A 17,286-nucleotide genomic window follows, 5' to 3' on the forward strand; every position below is an offset into this window, starting at 1 on the left:
GGGCAGTTGTGGGAGACATACGCTTTTCTCAAAAGCATCTCTAGTTTATGATTTGAATTTAATCAAACTTGCACAAAACTTGTGTCACCATAAGATCTCGGTTCCTTTCTTGAACCGGCAAGATCCCATAATGGATTCCAGAGTTATGGACCCTGAAAGGGCCAAAATTAGCTATTTGACCTTGTCTGCACAATAGCAGCTTATTTATGATTTGATTTTAACCAAACTTGCACAAAACTTGTATCATTACAAGATCTTGGTTCCTTTCTTAAACTGGCCAGATTCCTTCATGGGTTCCAGAGTTATGGCCCCTTAAAGGTCCAAAATTGGCTATTTTGGCTTTTGCAGCCATATAGAGACTTCATTTATGGTTTTATTTGATACAAACTTCCAAAATATCTTCAACAACAATAAATCTTGGATTCCATGACAAATCAGATCCATTCGTAGGTTATTTTATATCTGATTACCTCCCCTGATTGTAATCAAACTGGATTTATATCAGTAAGTCCTTATAGGACTTATTTGAAATTTCATTATTGTCATTAGTTGGACTGAGCCAATGAGGGTAGGTAACTATGGACTGATTTTATGTTAAATTACCTCCCTTTATTAATCCCCCACTGTGGCGGAGGGATTATAGGAATGGTCTGGGTCTGTCCTTCCGTCCGTCCGTCCTTCCGTCCTTCCATCTGTAACAAAATCCTGTCCGGTCCATATCTCCTAAACCCCTTGAAGGATTTTCATGAAACTTGGGTCAAATGATAACCTCATCAAGACGATGTGCAGAACCCATGAGTCAGCCTTGTCGGTTCAAGGTCGGGGTCACAACTCAAGGTCAAAGGTTTGAGCCTGCCATTTTGTGTCCGCTCTATATCTCCTAAACCCCTTGAAGGAACTTTATAAAACTTGGGTCAAATGATCACCTCATCAAGACGATGTGCAGAACCCATGAGTCAGCCATGCCGGCTCAAGGTCAAGGTCACAACTCAAGGTCAAAGGTTTGAGCCTTCTATTTTGTGTCCGCTCTATATCTTTTAAACCCCTTGAAGGAACTTTATAAAACTTGGGTCAAATGATCACCTCATCAAGACGATATGCAGAACCCATGAGTCAGTCAAACCGGCTCAAGGTCAAGGTCACAAATTAGGGTCAAAGGTTTGAACCTTCCATTTTGTGTCCGCTCTATATCTCCTTAACCCCTTGTAGGATTTTCATCAAACTTGGGTCAAACGATCACCTCATCAAGACGATGTGCAGGACTTATGAGTCAGCCATGTCGGCTCAAGGTCAAGGTCACAACTGAAGGTCAAAGGTTTGAGCCTTCCATTTTGTGTGCGCTCTTTATCTCCTAAACCCCTTCAAGGAATTTTATAAAACTTGGGTCAAATGATTACCTCATCAGAACGATATGCAGAAATTATAAGTCAACCATGCCAGCTCAAGGTCAAGGTCACAACTAAGGGTCGACGGTTTGAGCCTTCCATTTGGTGTCCACTCTGTATCTCCTTAACCCCTTGAAGGATTTTCATCAAACTTGGGTCAAATGATCACCTCATCAAGAACTCATGAGTCAGCCATGTCAACTCAAGGTCAAGGTCTCAACTGAAGGTCACAGGTTTCAGCTCTGTATCTCCTAAACCCCTTGAAGGATTTTCATGAAACTTTGGTCAAATGATCACCTCATCAAGACGTTGTGCAGAATTCATGAGTCAGCCATGTCAGTTCAAGGTCAAGGTCACAGCTAAAGTCAAAGGTTTTACCCTTTCACTATCCATAGCAGTGGCGGGGGATTTAGCTGTCTTTCAGACTGCCTTGTTTCAAATTGAAATGGGTATATCTCTGTAACTAATGAAGATACTGATCTGAAATTTCATTTATGTCAACAGATTTATTTGGAAGATCCTTCTTTTGTTAACTTACAATCATTTTTTTTTAAATTAATTCCCTTTTACGTTACTATAAATAGCTTGTTTTTAGTAACTTTTTTATTATTGGCCGTAGGGAAAAACCGAGACCACTTTTCTGTGATACAACATGGATGGTACCTCCAATTTTTAGGTGTATTTTGACATATCTGTACCTTGTAAGAATTTTTTCTTTTTGGTTTAATTTCTTCCCTTACTTGTTCCTGTCCTTTGGACTTAGATATTTTTTCTGAGGACCTTCTTGTCCTCAAGTGCAATGATAACAGGTGAGCGATATAGGGCCATCATGGCCCTCTTGTTTTCTTTCTTTTTTTGTGGGGGTATGTTCCTTTACTAAATATTTCTTTTGTCATAATATTATATCTAAGAAATAATATCTGTCATTGAATAAAATCATTGTTCGGAGTTCAGATGTAAAATATGAAGAACTCTGGAATTTTGTAATACATTTTACTGTCAAGAATCCATCTAATAAGGGGACTTCAGCACGATAGAGGAGTCTGTATACAATTGAGTCATTATTATTCATGGGGGACTTTTTTGTGGATTTTTGTTGTTGTACCAGTTCAAGAAATGTTATCCCAATAAACTTAACTAAATTTTAAATTTATCCTTTCAAATTTGGAATCTGCAAATTCGGGACAAACTTTAAACAGCCATTTTGTCAAACCTTGAAAATTTTTGCCAGTGAAATTAAGTCATTTTACAGAATATATATTAATATCACCTTAATTGAGCCACAACATGAGAAAACCAACATAGTGCATTTGCCACCAGCATGGATCCAGACCAGCCTGCACATCCGCACAGTCTGGTCAGGATCCATACTGTTCACTTTCAAAGCCTATTGCAATTAGAGAAACTGTTAGCGAAAAGCATGGATCCTGACCAGACTGTGCGGATGCGCAGGCTGGTCTGGATCCATGTTGGTCGCAAATGCACTATGTTGGTTTTCTCATGGTGCGGCTCTTATGTTAGATAAGAAAGGAAATTGAATTTAACATTATTGAATTTGCAGCTCCTCCGGCTTTTAAGTTGAAAAAGAGCCCTAAGAGAAGTATAGTATCAAAGTCACCGTTCAGCACAGACAGAGAGTACGACCTGCCGAAGGGTAAAGGGCTAGATATCAAGAAGTCGGACAAACCACCCACCCAGTTCAAAGAGTTCAGGAATGTAGATGCCTCGTGGAAGGTAACTGTTGATACCGTGTTTTTGCTATATGTCTGAAATTCTTAGTGGGGTTGCTGTGGAAGCAAGGTTAAGGCCACTAAGTTTGAATCTCATGTCTCACACTGATGTGGGTTTGAAAAATTGCTTTGGGTGTAGAATTATTTGTTTAAGGAAGCCATCCAGGTTTTTTGTCATGTTATTTAAATAATTTCACTGCAGACAAGTCTAATATTTTAGATGTCATAAGTTTGTTCCACAACTTAGCCCAGGTTTATTTCAATTAATTTATTTCACAAGTCGGCTTCAGAGGTACATGAAGCAAATTTGAGTAGAACTGAGTAGAACTGAAGTGGTATGCCCTCTGTCTATAATACATGTGAGGATGTCATCATTTACTAGTTAAAGCCCTGCTCCCCGGCTATTCAAATTCTTTTGTGTGTATGCAACCCATGATTACAAAAGGTAACAGTTAACGGCCACGTGCCACACTAGCACGCAAAACCACAGGTATTTTATATAGAATTTTATATAAGATAGACTCTAATTTGACAGGCGTCACTGTTCATAGTTAGGATTTTCATGCTTTTTCAGTGACAATTCAGGGTTAAAATGTAGGACGGGAGCAGGTCTTTAAGGACTTGAGAAAGGTACATAATTCAGAAAGACTGGTTAGAATAATTGACTGCCATTATGTAATTGAAGCAGTGTTGAAAAGCTGTGTAATTCTTGTATAAAAAAAGAAAAGAATTGTTTTTTTATTTTGTGTGAAATTATGAAATTACACGAGTATGCACCTTTTACATGTTTATCAGAACTTACAATTATGATACGGTGCCTCCGTGGCCGAGTGGTTAAGGTCACTGACTTCAAATCACTTGGTTCTCATCGATGTGGGTTCAAACCTTACTCGGGGCATTGAATTCTTAATTTGAGGAAGCCATCAAGCTGGCTTACGGAAGGTCAGTGGCTCGACCTAAGTGCCCGCTCGTGATGTAATAATGCACGTAGAGGCACCTGGGGTCTTCCTCCACCATCAAAGCTGGAAAGTCGCCATATGACCTATAATTTTGCCAGTGTTATGTTAAACCCAACGAAATAAATAAATAAAATTATGATACAGAAAGAGTTGTTATAATTATAAATGTCTGAAAATTTTAGGAACCAAAGAAGTTTGAACTGAAGAAAAATGAAAATAAAACAACCAAGTTCTGGTCAGGACCACCACCCAAGGTAAATATAAGTGTTATTATTACAGTACCTTCAGAAGTTCTACTTTTAAATTACTTAACACTAATAGGAAAAATATGGTCTGAATCTTACATTTTGTGACTTCTTAAAATTTGTGTTTGGGTGGTTGGGGGAATCTGTATGTCTAGATATTAATAGAAATTTAATAGATTTGTTGTTGGCCTTTTATCAGTTTGTAAGAAAAAACATCCTTGATAGATCGTTATTTCAACCCTTACCTTGCTATATTTCTATAATGGACTGGTCCATCTTTCAATTTGGACAGTACCTCTTATCATTCAAAGGGGTTTTCACTGAAAATTTACTGACTGAATAGCGAACAGTGCAGACCATGATCAGACTGCACGGATGTGCAGGCTGATCTTGGTCTGCACTGGTCCCAAAGGCAGAATCATCTGCCGCCAGCAGGCTAAGGGTTAAGGGGCACCAATTTAGCTAACCTGTATAATATTAAGGATTATTTAAGATGTTTAAAAAAAGAATAAAGTTAAAAACTTGTGAATTTTCTGTCTGAAAAAAAAAAAACAGCAGCAAATACAAAACCCATTGCAATGCATTCAACTCTCCTAACATATGGAAAAATAACCATTGAGGGGGCAACTTATTTTGCTTGTGACATCAAATAAATACGACATCAGAAATGCTGTAATGATGGCATCTCAGTGTTCCGTTTGTCAAAAAAGTTCACTGTTTCAAAAGAGCGTTTAGTTGTATTTTCCAAAAGATGTCTTTAATTTTAGCAAAGATAATGCTAGAAATATGTCAATGTAGATAATGAATGTCAATTAAACAAAACCTTGATCGACAATGATGCGTTCAGCTTTCCACAGCTGTTACAGTGAGTAGCACCCTCAGCGAAACAGCATTGTTTGATCCAGGCAGGGCAAAATCCACTTGTCAGTTAGCCAAATGCAGCATTGCAGCTCAAGGTACTGTTATAATAACCTCGTTATTAAGCATTTTGTGCTTATTATTTAATAACTTGCGTACCGTATTCAAACTGTATTTGTCTTATTTTTTTAGAAGAAAGAAAACTTTAAGAAAAAAGGGGACAGGTCACAGTAAGTATAAACATTTTCAACTTATTTGTTTTGTTTTTTTCATTATGCCACGTGTGACTGTCATACCTGTTGATAATGATATTAAATATTTTGTTCAAAGAATGAAGTCATTACTCTGAAATCATATATCTGCCATTTTTACTGGGAAGTCATTGCTCTAAAATCATATATCTGCCATTTTTACTATGGAGTCATTACTCTGAAGTCATATATCTGGCATTTTTGCTACAAAGGCATAACTCTGATGTTTTATGCTGGAAAGTCACAATTATTACGATTTGTATAGTGGACGCAAGTTGACACCGATGGTTGACCTTTGTATTATAATACGTAATGAGGCTAAACCTACTACTGAAAAGGAGTGTACGTAAAGCACTTGTATGGTAACGCTTCTTATATACACAGTAGTTTCGAGCAAATTTTGTTGGAAAAAAAAAAAAAAAAAAAAAAAACAACATGAGTTGCGTGAGAAATTAAAATAAATGTGCGTATTGGAAAGTTTTAACTGATCCAATGTAAGTACATATTTTAACACACTAATTAGATAAATGGCTACACCCCTTATTTCTACAATGAAATAATATGAATAATCAGCCAAAAGGCCGACCATCGCGGTCAAGTTGCGACTACTATACTGATGTGACTTAAACCCCCAACATAACAAATACAAGAACTTTGATAATTTCAGTGGCTTAAGAAGGGTGCCTTCACCAAGATCTGTGTCTCCAGACTCTGGACTGGAAAGTGAACTCCTTACAGGTAACAACTTACAAACTAAAACTTTGTTTCTGTTATCATGAATGAGTTTGGAGACCAGTCTCAAAATACAGTTCTGCCATTGGTCAGTTTAAAAATTGTGCTCATAAACAAACAACCAGTCAGATGCTTGACTTGGTAGACTGGTCTTCAATCTCGATTTCATGACTTGTATTATTGAGAAGGGGATGATTATATGTTTAGTTGTTAATATGTGGATGTCAGTTGCATTTTAAAATGAAGGAGCCGGACATCGCATTCACAGGCTAGTATGAACAGATAGGTAAATATTTATGTTTATATATTTGGCCAGGATTTTCTTCATTTTCATATTTTATGAACATGACAAGTTGATATTTCAATTGTATGATAAGTTGATATTACATGATTATGATAAGTTGAAATTTCATGAGTATGGCAAGTTGATGTTTCATGAACATGATAAGTTGGTGTTTCATGAGTATGATAGATTGACATTTCATGATTATGATAATTTGATATTTCTTGAGTATGGCAAATTGATGTTTCTGGAACATGATCGGTTGAAGTTTTATGATTACTACAAGCTGACATATCATGAGTATGATATGTTAATATTTCATGAACATTATATTTTAATACATAAATATGACAAGTTGATGTTTTTTTAATGCAGCTGAATTCTATTTTTGATTTAGTGCGTTTTTAATTTGTGGCTGTAGCATCTTACAGGATTAAAGAGTATTTCTGTACATACATATTGCCTAGAAGTCGCTGAGTCACTTAACTTCTTATTCGTAATTATATATAAATGAAAGGACTCTGTAAATTTTGAAGAAAGAAAATTTAAAAAGCCTGGAGGTTTTGCTTTGAATGCATACTTGACATTATTGTTTGCTGTCCAAAACTTGAAATAGGATCCTTATTCAAAAGTTTCGTAAATTGCTTAAGAAATATAAAGAATTGGAAACAAATTAAGTATCGCCAATTATTGCTTTAGTCACTGTAGTTAGTTATATATAATGTTCTGCTGTGTTTTAATGTAGTATTATGTGTTTTGCATAACATGTTTGGTGCTTGGTAGTTAGTCTGTAGAATTTGAACAGAAATATACAGCATGCTTGATATTTGTATATACTGTGAAATCACTAATATTCGTTGGGGACTAATTTCCGTGGATTTTGTGGTTCAGTCAATCCACAAAATTTAATCCCAACGAAGAAGTAAAATTCCCATTTATTTTGTGTTCAAAAGTTGAAATCCACGAATTCAGATCCCCACGAAATTACCGTTTTGACCAAAACCACGAAATTCCATGCCCACGAAATTAAATGATTTCACAGTATACAGTCAAGCCTGTACTTAGAAGTCAGTCAAGGGAGTGTCACAGTGTGAACTATGAATAAAGTGTCAATTTTTGAAGTTAGCTGACTGGCTGCCTAAGGCCAATAGCTGTACAATACAGGTAGTTGCTCAGGGAGGTTTAGTTTTATATACAAAAATATAACTGCAATATTTCAGTTGGTTAATCTGTTACATATGGATTTAATATTTTTGCAGATCTTCTGTTTTAGTTTATAAAACAAGGTCTGCTTTGTCTGGTTCTAAAATTTAAGATTTGTTCATGGATTTATTTCTTTTTAAACCGTCGGATAAAGTTGATGAAATTTCATTGTTTATGGTGAAACACTGCTCGCTCATGCATCCTGTCTCACTTGAGTAATTAAGGTTGTCTCCAGCCATTTTACTTCTAATATTTTGTGCTCGGATTGCTTGAAGACCTTGATAAGTCATCCATTTCATTAATTTCCTTGCGAGCAGTGTTTCACTGTAAAAGTTATCCTGTAAATTTGCAGTGGTCTGAAAAAGAGTTAGGCTTGTAAAATAATCCTTACATTGCTATTTGATTACACCTGTAAGTGCTTGGTCAACACATTCTGTAGCAATGAATTCTTTGAATTCAGGATAAAAAGTAAAAACTGCTCCATCTATCATAGTTACAGTGTAATTCAAAAGGTTAAAAGAACAGGCTGTATTGCCATTATCTTCTATGGAAAGATATATGAATATGATTTAAAGCATATTTTAGTAATTTAGATTGGAAAAAAAAGTTGAATATATTTCCAAAAATATGAAATTTAAGTTAGCATTGTTGTAAATTTGATAATTATTTTGATTTTCATGAATCATAGCAATGATAGGAAAGAAACCAGAGCAGCTGAAAGGTAAGAACAAAAGGGAATCCCTTCTTGCTGAAGACACAGAAGATGGTGTTGATCATATTCTTATACCTACAGATGAAGTAGGAAGCAATAATGGACATATGGTTTCTCCAAATCTTAATGAAACTAATAAAAGACAGGCAAAAGAGAAAGCAAAACTCAGAAGGAAAACTGTAGGTTCCAAGAATATTTCAGGTGATGAAGTTGAAGTTGTTCCTTTCTTTGATGAGAAGTCTGAAGCTGAGTTTCTTAAAAATGGTGAGATAGATGCAAAGTCAAGTGTTACAGAAGATGACGATGATGTAGTAAATTCATCCGAGGTTATGTCTAGAGCAACTGAAGATTCAGATGTTACCTTTACATCATTTAATGATAAACCTAAAGATTCAAAACATGACTCACTTGCCAGAAAAAGGAGACATGTTGCAAGACTGGGGAAGAAGACAACGGGAGAGAGTTTGACTGATGGAGAATTTTCTTTTGAAGAAGATGATAATCGGTCAGATGAGCTTTTGCATAAATTAGCAAATCAGAGTTCAAGGACTAATAGTCATGAAAAGAAGAAAAGGGAAATGTTGACCAATAGAGAACCCTTTCTTGATGACGGTGAAAACCAACCAGATGAGCTTTTGCATAAATTAGCCAGTCAAAGTTCAAGAACTGCTAGACATGGAAAGAAGAAGAAAAGAGAAATGTTGAACGATGGAAAACCTTTCCTTGATGCCGATGAAAACCATTCAGATGAGCTTTTGCATGAATTAGCAAATCAAAGTTCAAGAAGGACTAAAATGAGAAAAAAGAAAAATGGAGAGATTTTGAACAATGGAAAACTCTCTCTTGATGGAGAGGATATCCAGTCAGATGAGATGTTGAATGAATTAACAAATCAAATTTCTGGAAGGACTAAAAATGGAAAGAGCAAACATGGAAAGATTTTGACTGGAGATGATAGCCAATCAAATGAGTTATTACATAAATTAGCAAGTCAAAGTTCAAGGACTGGAAAGAAGAAGAATGGAGGGATGTTGGCCAATGGAGAACTGCCTCCTGATGAGGGTGATGGCCAATCAGAAGAGCTGTTGCATAACCTAACAATTCCTAGTTCAAGAAGGATTGAAATGGGAAAAAAGAAAAATTGTGAGCATTTGACCAATGGAGAACCCTTGCTTGATGAAAATAGCCAATCAGATGAAAATAAACTAGCAAATCAAACTTCAAGAAAGTCTAGAATTAGAAAAAAGAAACATGGAGAGAAGTTGACAGATAAAGAACTTCCTCATGACGACTTTAATAAGCAATTAGATGAGGTTTCCCAAACGTCTGCAAATCAAAGTTCAAGAAGTGCAAGCAGATCAAGACACATTAAATCTGCAGGAACCAGCCTCAGTTCGGATGAGAACCAGTCAGATGATACAAGCTGTTATTCAACCAATCAGAGCTCTTTGGATGGTTTTCATGACACTGCTGCTGTGTATTACAAAGATTTTGATTTGGAAGCCTTCAAGAGGAAACAGAATTTGCGAGATCAGCTTAGAAAGAGACCAGACCGACTTCCACCTCTTAGAAACAGGAGTGAAGGTTACATTTCCTTGATAACAGAGTTGGAATTTCATGTATGTGCTTGTATGGGTATAGGATTTTCCGTTTAAATTTTAACAAATATCTGAAATTTCAGAACAATTTTTTTAGTGCCTGTTTGTTCTTTACTTTACATTATAACTTAAACTTGTGGTCAAAATCTTAAAAAGACAATTCATTTTAGTATGATACAATTTTGAGAAGGTGTTAATTAGATTTCCACAATATAAGAGCACACATGTACATGTATTTAAATTTCAACCTGTATGATACCACTATCTACACTTATACACATGTATTTTGTATTTTGTTTTTGAATTTGCAGTTTATTGAATGGCTTATCACTGATATATGTGCATGTTTGATATGTATTGATATTATTTTTGAAAAAAAAAAAAAAAAAAAATGTATTCACACAATGTTTTTCTGTGATGTATGTAATATATCACTGTTTTTGTGCTAGTTTTTGTTTTACTTGAATGTTTATGTTTGATTTTGCACGCCTTGTACTTCACATAAATGAATTGAAATATTTTAGTTTACAAGTAAACATGCCTTTATATATATATATATATAATTTTTATTTATATTTTACATTTGATCTGATGCTTTATGTAATATAATGTATTTTTATTGCATGACTCCCTATTATATAAAATGCCAGTCAATATTTTATGCTATTGACCAGTGCATAGTTCAGCAAAGGTTTGATAGGCTAATGTAAAGAAGTTGAGAGAAAAAAAACTTTAATATTCATTTCTTTTGTGATTTAATAAAACAGATATTGAATGGTTTGCCTGAGTCAAAACTATTAACCTTGGTCCTTTGGACCCTTGGTAAATAGTTTTGACTATTGACCAGCAAGCCATTGAATAAGAATATTATGTTACACATGTAAATACATCTGCACTTCATTTTCCAGGGATATTGTTGTAAGTAATGAAACCTTTTGAAAAAAATAACACAGACATTTCTTCAAATTATTTTGTTGCGTTTTAGAAAAAAATCTCAAAGAAAATGAAATGTAAATAAAAATCTGCTTGATTATCAAATGTTGCATAGCTTGCTCAAGGTGTAATATAACAATACTGAATTACACAATAAATTAGAAGAAAAGTGAGGATTTATTAGTTTAATTATGTGAATATTGTATAGTATTATGATCTTTTTTTGTCTTTTCTGCATGTTGATATTATACTGATCTACTACAGACAAACCTGAATTAAGCAGTCAGTCGTTGGAGTGACACAATGCGATTGCTTAAAGCAGGTGGCTGCTTAGGTTGAAATTAGGGCCAAAAAATCAGTTTGAGAGGTTAAGCTGATTGGAGGCTTAAGGGAAATGGCTGCTTAATACAGGTGGCCACAAATGTCAGGTTCAGCTGTAAGTTTGATTGATTTTAATTAACTGGTTTTAGCAGAATTTACAGTCAATTTGTATAGGGAAAAATTTGTTAAATAAGATATTTGGAGAGGATGATAGGGCTGCATGTTCACTATACAGAGTGCAGGAGTAGCTTTGTAGAACCTGTTTTATCTGACAGTAAGTTATACAGTGGAAAATGTCAGGTAAGGGAGGGAGTAGGTTAAAGTTATATATAGTAACAAATTTCGTCACCGCAGTGCAAGAAGTGAATAACTGCATTGACTTAAAGAAGGACTTATTCACTTTTTGCGCTAAGGTGACGCAATGTACTTTGTGAACAAAGTTGCATTTTTTTAGTTGATACAGTATAATATTTGTCATTCAAGAAAATGAGGAAACATAAAATTAATGAATAAATGAATTCAGAAAGGTAACAGAAAGTCATTGAGATTTATTCTTGAATACAAGAACATTCCTTTAACCCATAAAACAGTGATACAGTCAACACTGTAAAGACCATCCTGGAGAAATGAAAATAGTAGTATTTTTTGACAGATGGTATCTCAACTCAGTTAAATTTATGTTATGAATTGTTTAATGTGGAAGAAAAAAAGATTGGCCTTTATAAGCAGGTTAAATTTTATAGCAGTGGACATTATTCAGGTATTTATTAGCACTGGGTTCACTGTATATCATGTGGAACAATTTTGGTATCCCATAAATAGTGACAGCTTATAAGCTAGCTAGGCTATTCTATACATCCACAAAGAGATTAACTTTGTTTTTGTGCTTTTTTTGCAGAAAGGGCTTTTTTCCAGTTTCCTTGCAGTCATTATCTTTTATTTGTCTTATTTATATGTTTTGACACTTAATAATTAAGTATTGCAATTTTCAGGAAATTTCAGTGTCAGTATTTCAAATACCAAAAAGGACTCAAAAATACAGACAAGAAAGTTTAGTGATCAGGGTGGACTGACCTCTCGATCCCCATTTAAAAGTATAAACTTCATGTCGCCATTACAAGACTCTCCAAAACACCATCAAGAATCCAGATTAAATAATGATTCAGGGTCAGGGGTCATTTGTAAATCGAGGTCTCGTTTGGAGGAAAAGCAAGGTTTTTGTCACTCTTTGTTTTAGTCTGTGTGGTGTGTTGCTATTTTAATTCAAGTTTTATTCAGGTGTGAGTCAGAGAAGCGTTAATTGTGCAACTTTTTCTGCAGCTAGAAGCTGGCCTTTTCTTAAAATTTGTCAAATTTGTGGCAGGTCTGTGGCCAGGTGGTTAATACAATCTGTGAAAAAAATCCCATGGAGGAATAGAGTGCAACTTTAAAGCATTATAACTGATTATCATATCACTTTGGGTTAGAAACATAGTGTTGTAGAATTCTTTAATATGAGCAAATTGCCAGTTGGCTTTTGGAAGGTGAATGGGTCTACCCAGGTACCCATCCATACCTGGTTAAATGACCAAAGTGGAACCTGGCTTATGGAAGATGGGTGGTGCTACCCAGGTACCTATCCATACCTGGTTAAATGACCAAAGTGGAACCTTGCTTACAGAAGATTGGTGTTGCTACCTATGACCCATCAGTACCTGAAATTATGATCAGAGAGGAACCAGTCAATGCATAATCCTCTACAAAAGATGAGAAGTCACATGCATATAACCTATATTTGTATTGGTGTGATGTTAAACCCAAACAATAAAAGATTGTTAGATTTCTTCTTCCTTAGTGATTTTATATACAAAGACCTAATTCAGTAAACTAAACTTAGAGAGTTAATCAGTTAAGAGATGACACCTGCAGTCATAGTAAACATTCTGTATGGCACTTTTGCAGAAGATTAGTCATTTACCCTCCACTTTTGGTGTGTGCTGGGAAGTTGTAGGTTCCTTGCATGGAACAAGTTACTACTGGTATATAGGATATTAATAAATGGGTTGATTTATTCAGATACTGTTTAAAAACAGAATACAAAAATGTACAGTCAAACTTGTATTAGGCAGCCTGTGAAAGGAGTGACACAGTCTGACTGCTTAAGACAGGTTGAAATTAGAACAAAAAATCTGTGAGTTTGGGAAGTTAGTTGACTGGCTGCTAAAGGCAAGTGACTGTTTAATACAGGTGTAAGGCAGATTCAGCTGTATTTGTATTTAATACATTTCAAACAGAAATGGACACACCAGCTTGCCTGTGTTGTTGTTATTATAAAAAAATACACCACCCATTTAGTTACCATATGTATCATTGGGTTCATACCTTATTTCATTTTATTAGGTTCGGGGCACAGTGGTTCGAAAAATGGGCTGAAAAGTTCTTCAGATAAACAGAAATATATCATGTACCAGCCGAGAAGTTCCACTATCTCCCCAATTCTATACCAGGGAGAGAACTCTGAAATAAAAATTGGTATATTGAGTTACCCCCCTTTGAATGTTATGTCACCAGCATGTTGAACTATTTGTCAGTGTTTTGAGCACGTAAGGAGCACAGATGGTGACCAGTCTTCTGTTTTATTTTCACTTGTGGGGATGAATTTAAAAGATGCTTTCCAACTAGAATAGTTTAGTATTTTACTGTAGATAGGGTCTTTCTTGCACCATTCTTTTTGCAAGTAATGATAATCCACAGACACATATGGGCCATGCCATGGGAAGACCAACATAGTGTATTTGCGACCAGCATGGATCCAGACCAGCCTGCACATCCATGCAGTCTGGTCAGGATCCATGCTGTTTGCTTTCAAAGCCTATTGCAATTAGAGAAACTGATAGCAAACAGCATGGATCCTGACCAGACTGCGCTATGTAGCTATGGTTACACTTTAGGTTACATGAGCATTTTAAGTCCATGTTCTATACTTTTTGCGAATACTAGAGAAAATCCAACCTATCTTGAATATCACCTTCACAACAGACACATTTCATTGCCAGGGTCAGAGGCAAATGAAGTCAACATTTTCAGTACCATTATGTTGTTACAGCACTTTGCATGATGGTGTGTTTTGTCTTTCAATGGTGTGGTTTTTATAGAATATGATATCACCATTTGAGAGGTTAGTTGAAGCTTTTTGAGTGTACAGTTGAAATTCAGTATGATCTTCAGTTCCAAGGGATCAAGCGATCTACTTCAACATAATTGAAATTTGATTTAAATTAACATTTTGTGCATGTGTTTTCTGGACCAGACTTGAAAATGTCTTTGAAGTAGCCGGAATTACAAGATAAGCGAGTTTGAGGTATTGAATTTCAGCTGTATATACATGTATAAGATTTTATTTTATGTTGAAAAGTAAAAAGTTGTTTTTTTGCATTAACAGAAGTGTTTTAATATGAGCTATAGTAACGGTTTCTTTATGTTTATTGTTCACTATTCTGGAGTGGATGTTGAGCAGAAATATTATGACGTCTTAGCTCTATACGTCTTTTTTACATCATGCATAATAATTATTGTTTCATAAGAATTAAAAGTATAGTGCACTATTTGTAAATTTATGCAAATGATCTTGACCATTAAAACAAAAATATTACACATTTGTTTATCATTATCATTATCTCATTATATAGAGCTGTCAGATGCAGATGACAGCAATGGAGAAGCCAATGAAGAAGTCCAGGAGATATATAAAGGTCAAATGACATTAAGTGACCTTGAAAGTGAAACATCAGCGAAAGTTCAACAGAGACACAAAGGTCGTCAGAATAGAAGAAATAACTTTGACCACGGAGTGAGCAAGAAAAGTCGAATAATGGATGGAGTCTTTTTAGAAAGGACAGATGAAGACCTTGATGAAGACCTTGATGGGAATGAAAATGACAATATCCTTACAGCAGTTTCAAGAGGTCAGAATGAAACAGAAGATAATGATCAAATACGTTTTAATGAACAAGACATAAATGATGAGCAATATCCTTCCGAAACTGCGAAGAGGCTGAACAGAAATACAAGCAGAGGCCAAGGTAGGTCACATGGCAGAGGAAGCTTTGTTGGTACTAAACTTACAAGTGTAGGTTCCAGGGCTCCACAAAGTAAAGATCGAATCTTGGCAGAAGCTGATTCACCTTTATCAAGGCCAAGGTCAAATTCTCCATGGACACATGCTGAACATAGGAACAGCAACTTCTCTCCTGGTATCAGAAACAGGTCAAGGTCAATGGTAAAGGAATATCAGAAAATATATCAACGGCAACACTGTCAGAAGAGTGGGAGCTTGCCAGTAGTGAATTCCAAAATTAAAGAAGGTCAGAGGTCATCATCTTTTGGACATTTTACTCCATATTTGGGTAATGCAGATCAGTATGATAAACATGCAAGAGGCAGTAGGACTAATACTAGATCTTCTTTTTCAAGAGGATCAAAAACAACTGGAAGAAGGTCTAGATCAGAATCAATATCAGAAGACATTGAAGGTACATGGAAGAAGGATGAGGTTAACAGGACAAAGATAAAGTCTTTAAAAGTTCCAACAGGAAGAAGAGAGAGTTTCTTGTCCACTGCTCAGTCTCAGTTCACTGGAAGCTATGTGGATCCTAATTTTTCAGGTGATGAGCTAGTTGATGATGAAACAACACATGGTATATCAGAATACAAGAGAAATCATGAAAAACAGAATCCAGTGGGTGAGAAGAGTATAAAACTGCCAAGGGAATTTGAACTTTCAGGAGACACTGAGCAGTCTAAAGCTCATTATACTGCATTTTCACCCCCTCTAATTCCAAGTGATGTTGATATGCAAAAAGGGTCACTAACTTCACAAGAACCTGACCTTGAACTTGTATTTGATGATGTAATTGATGTTGAAAATCTTGAAGTAGATGAAAATCAAGAAAATGAGAATGATGACATTGAAAAACAAAAAAGGTTGGAGAGGAAAAGGAGACATAGGCATAGAAAACACAGGAGAAGAAAGAAAGGTGAGCAACAGAAATTTGAGAATGCAGATGATATGGAGGAGACACTTGACCAGAAGAAGACAGATGATATTGAGGAAACTGAAGAAGGTAAAGAAAATAGATATGAAGAGAGAGATAAAGAGAATAACATTAATGAAGATGAGGATGACAATGATAATGCAGATGCAGATAGTGAAGAAGATCTTTTTAATGGCGTTTTGAATGCAGTAGCGAGAGAAAACTCTGAAGATAGAAACATGGACAACACTGGAGAAAAGTTTGGTAAGAGAAGGAGGCATAGGAAGAAGAAAGGTGCATCCAGTGAGATTGACGAAGGGTTTGATGGAAGGGAACATAGCCATGAGAAACATAAACATTCAAGATCTAGAGATAAAAAAGGTAGAAAATCAGAAAGGAAGAAGCAAACAGACATGACTGATGACAACCATACTGATGTAGACGAAAGGGACCGTAGCCATGATAAACATGAACATTCAAGATCTAGAGAAAGAAAAGGTAGAAAGTCAGAAAGAAAGAAGCAAACTGATATGACTGGTGACAATCATACTGATATAGACGAAAAGGACCATAGCCAAGATAAACATAAACATAAAAAATCTAAAGAAAGAAAAGGTAGAAAGTCAGATAGAAAGAAGCAAACTAATGGGACTGATGACAACCATACTGATGTAGATGAAAGGGACCATAGCCAGGATAAACATAATCAGACAAGATCTAAAGATATTAAAGGTAGAGAGTCAGACAAAAAGAAGCAAATAAATAAACCTGGTGACAACCATCCTGAAGATGAAACAGATACTGATACAGATAATGCAGAAACCTTTGGAAGAAAAGATGAGGAAGATAGTCAGTCTGAGAAAGAAGGAACTTTTATTGCAAATTCAGAACAAGACGGAAATAAAGAGAATATGGAAAGGAGGAAACATGGACAAAACCTTAAGACAGAAGGTGGTGTAGAGCTCATTTTAACTTAGCACCTGCTTTTAAGCTCATTTTTTTTGTCTTAATATTCCAAGGTAGACATCTGTACATATTTTATTATCATTTAAATGTAGAATGAT

At 35.4% G+C, this 17,286-nt stretch overlaps 1 protein-coding gene across 1 annotated transcript in view; it reads left to right on the forward strand.

Annotated features, from left to right (window-relative positions):
• Positions 1 to 17,286, forward strand: part of LOC123540018 (uncharacterized) — a 110,063-nt gene that overhangs the window by 49,560 nt on the left and 43,217 nt on the right. Inside the window, exons 22-25 of the mRNA XM_053525834.1 lie at positions 2,947 to 3,119; positions 4,257 to 4,328; positions 5,370 to 5,407; positions 6,096 to 6,166. Of these exons, the coding sequence (XP_053381809.1) occupies positions 2,947 to 3,119; positions 4,257 to 4,328; positions 5,370 to 5,407; positions 6,096 to 6,166 (354 nt within the window). The remainder of the gene's footprint in view (positions 1 to 2,946; positions 3,120 to 4,256; positions 4,329 to 5,369; positions 5,408 to 6,095; positions 6,167 to 17,286) is intronic.

This window comes from Mercenaria mercenaria, chromosome 16, assembly GCF_021730395.1.
Source record: "Mercenaria mercenaria strain notata chromosome 16, MADL_Memer_1, whole genome shotgun sequence".
Taxonomy (NCBI): domain Eukaryota; kingdom Metazoa; phylum Mollusca; class Bivalvia; order Venerida; family Veneridae; genus Mercenaria; species Mercenaria mercenaria.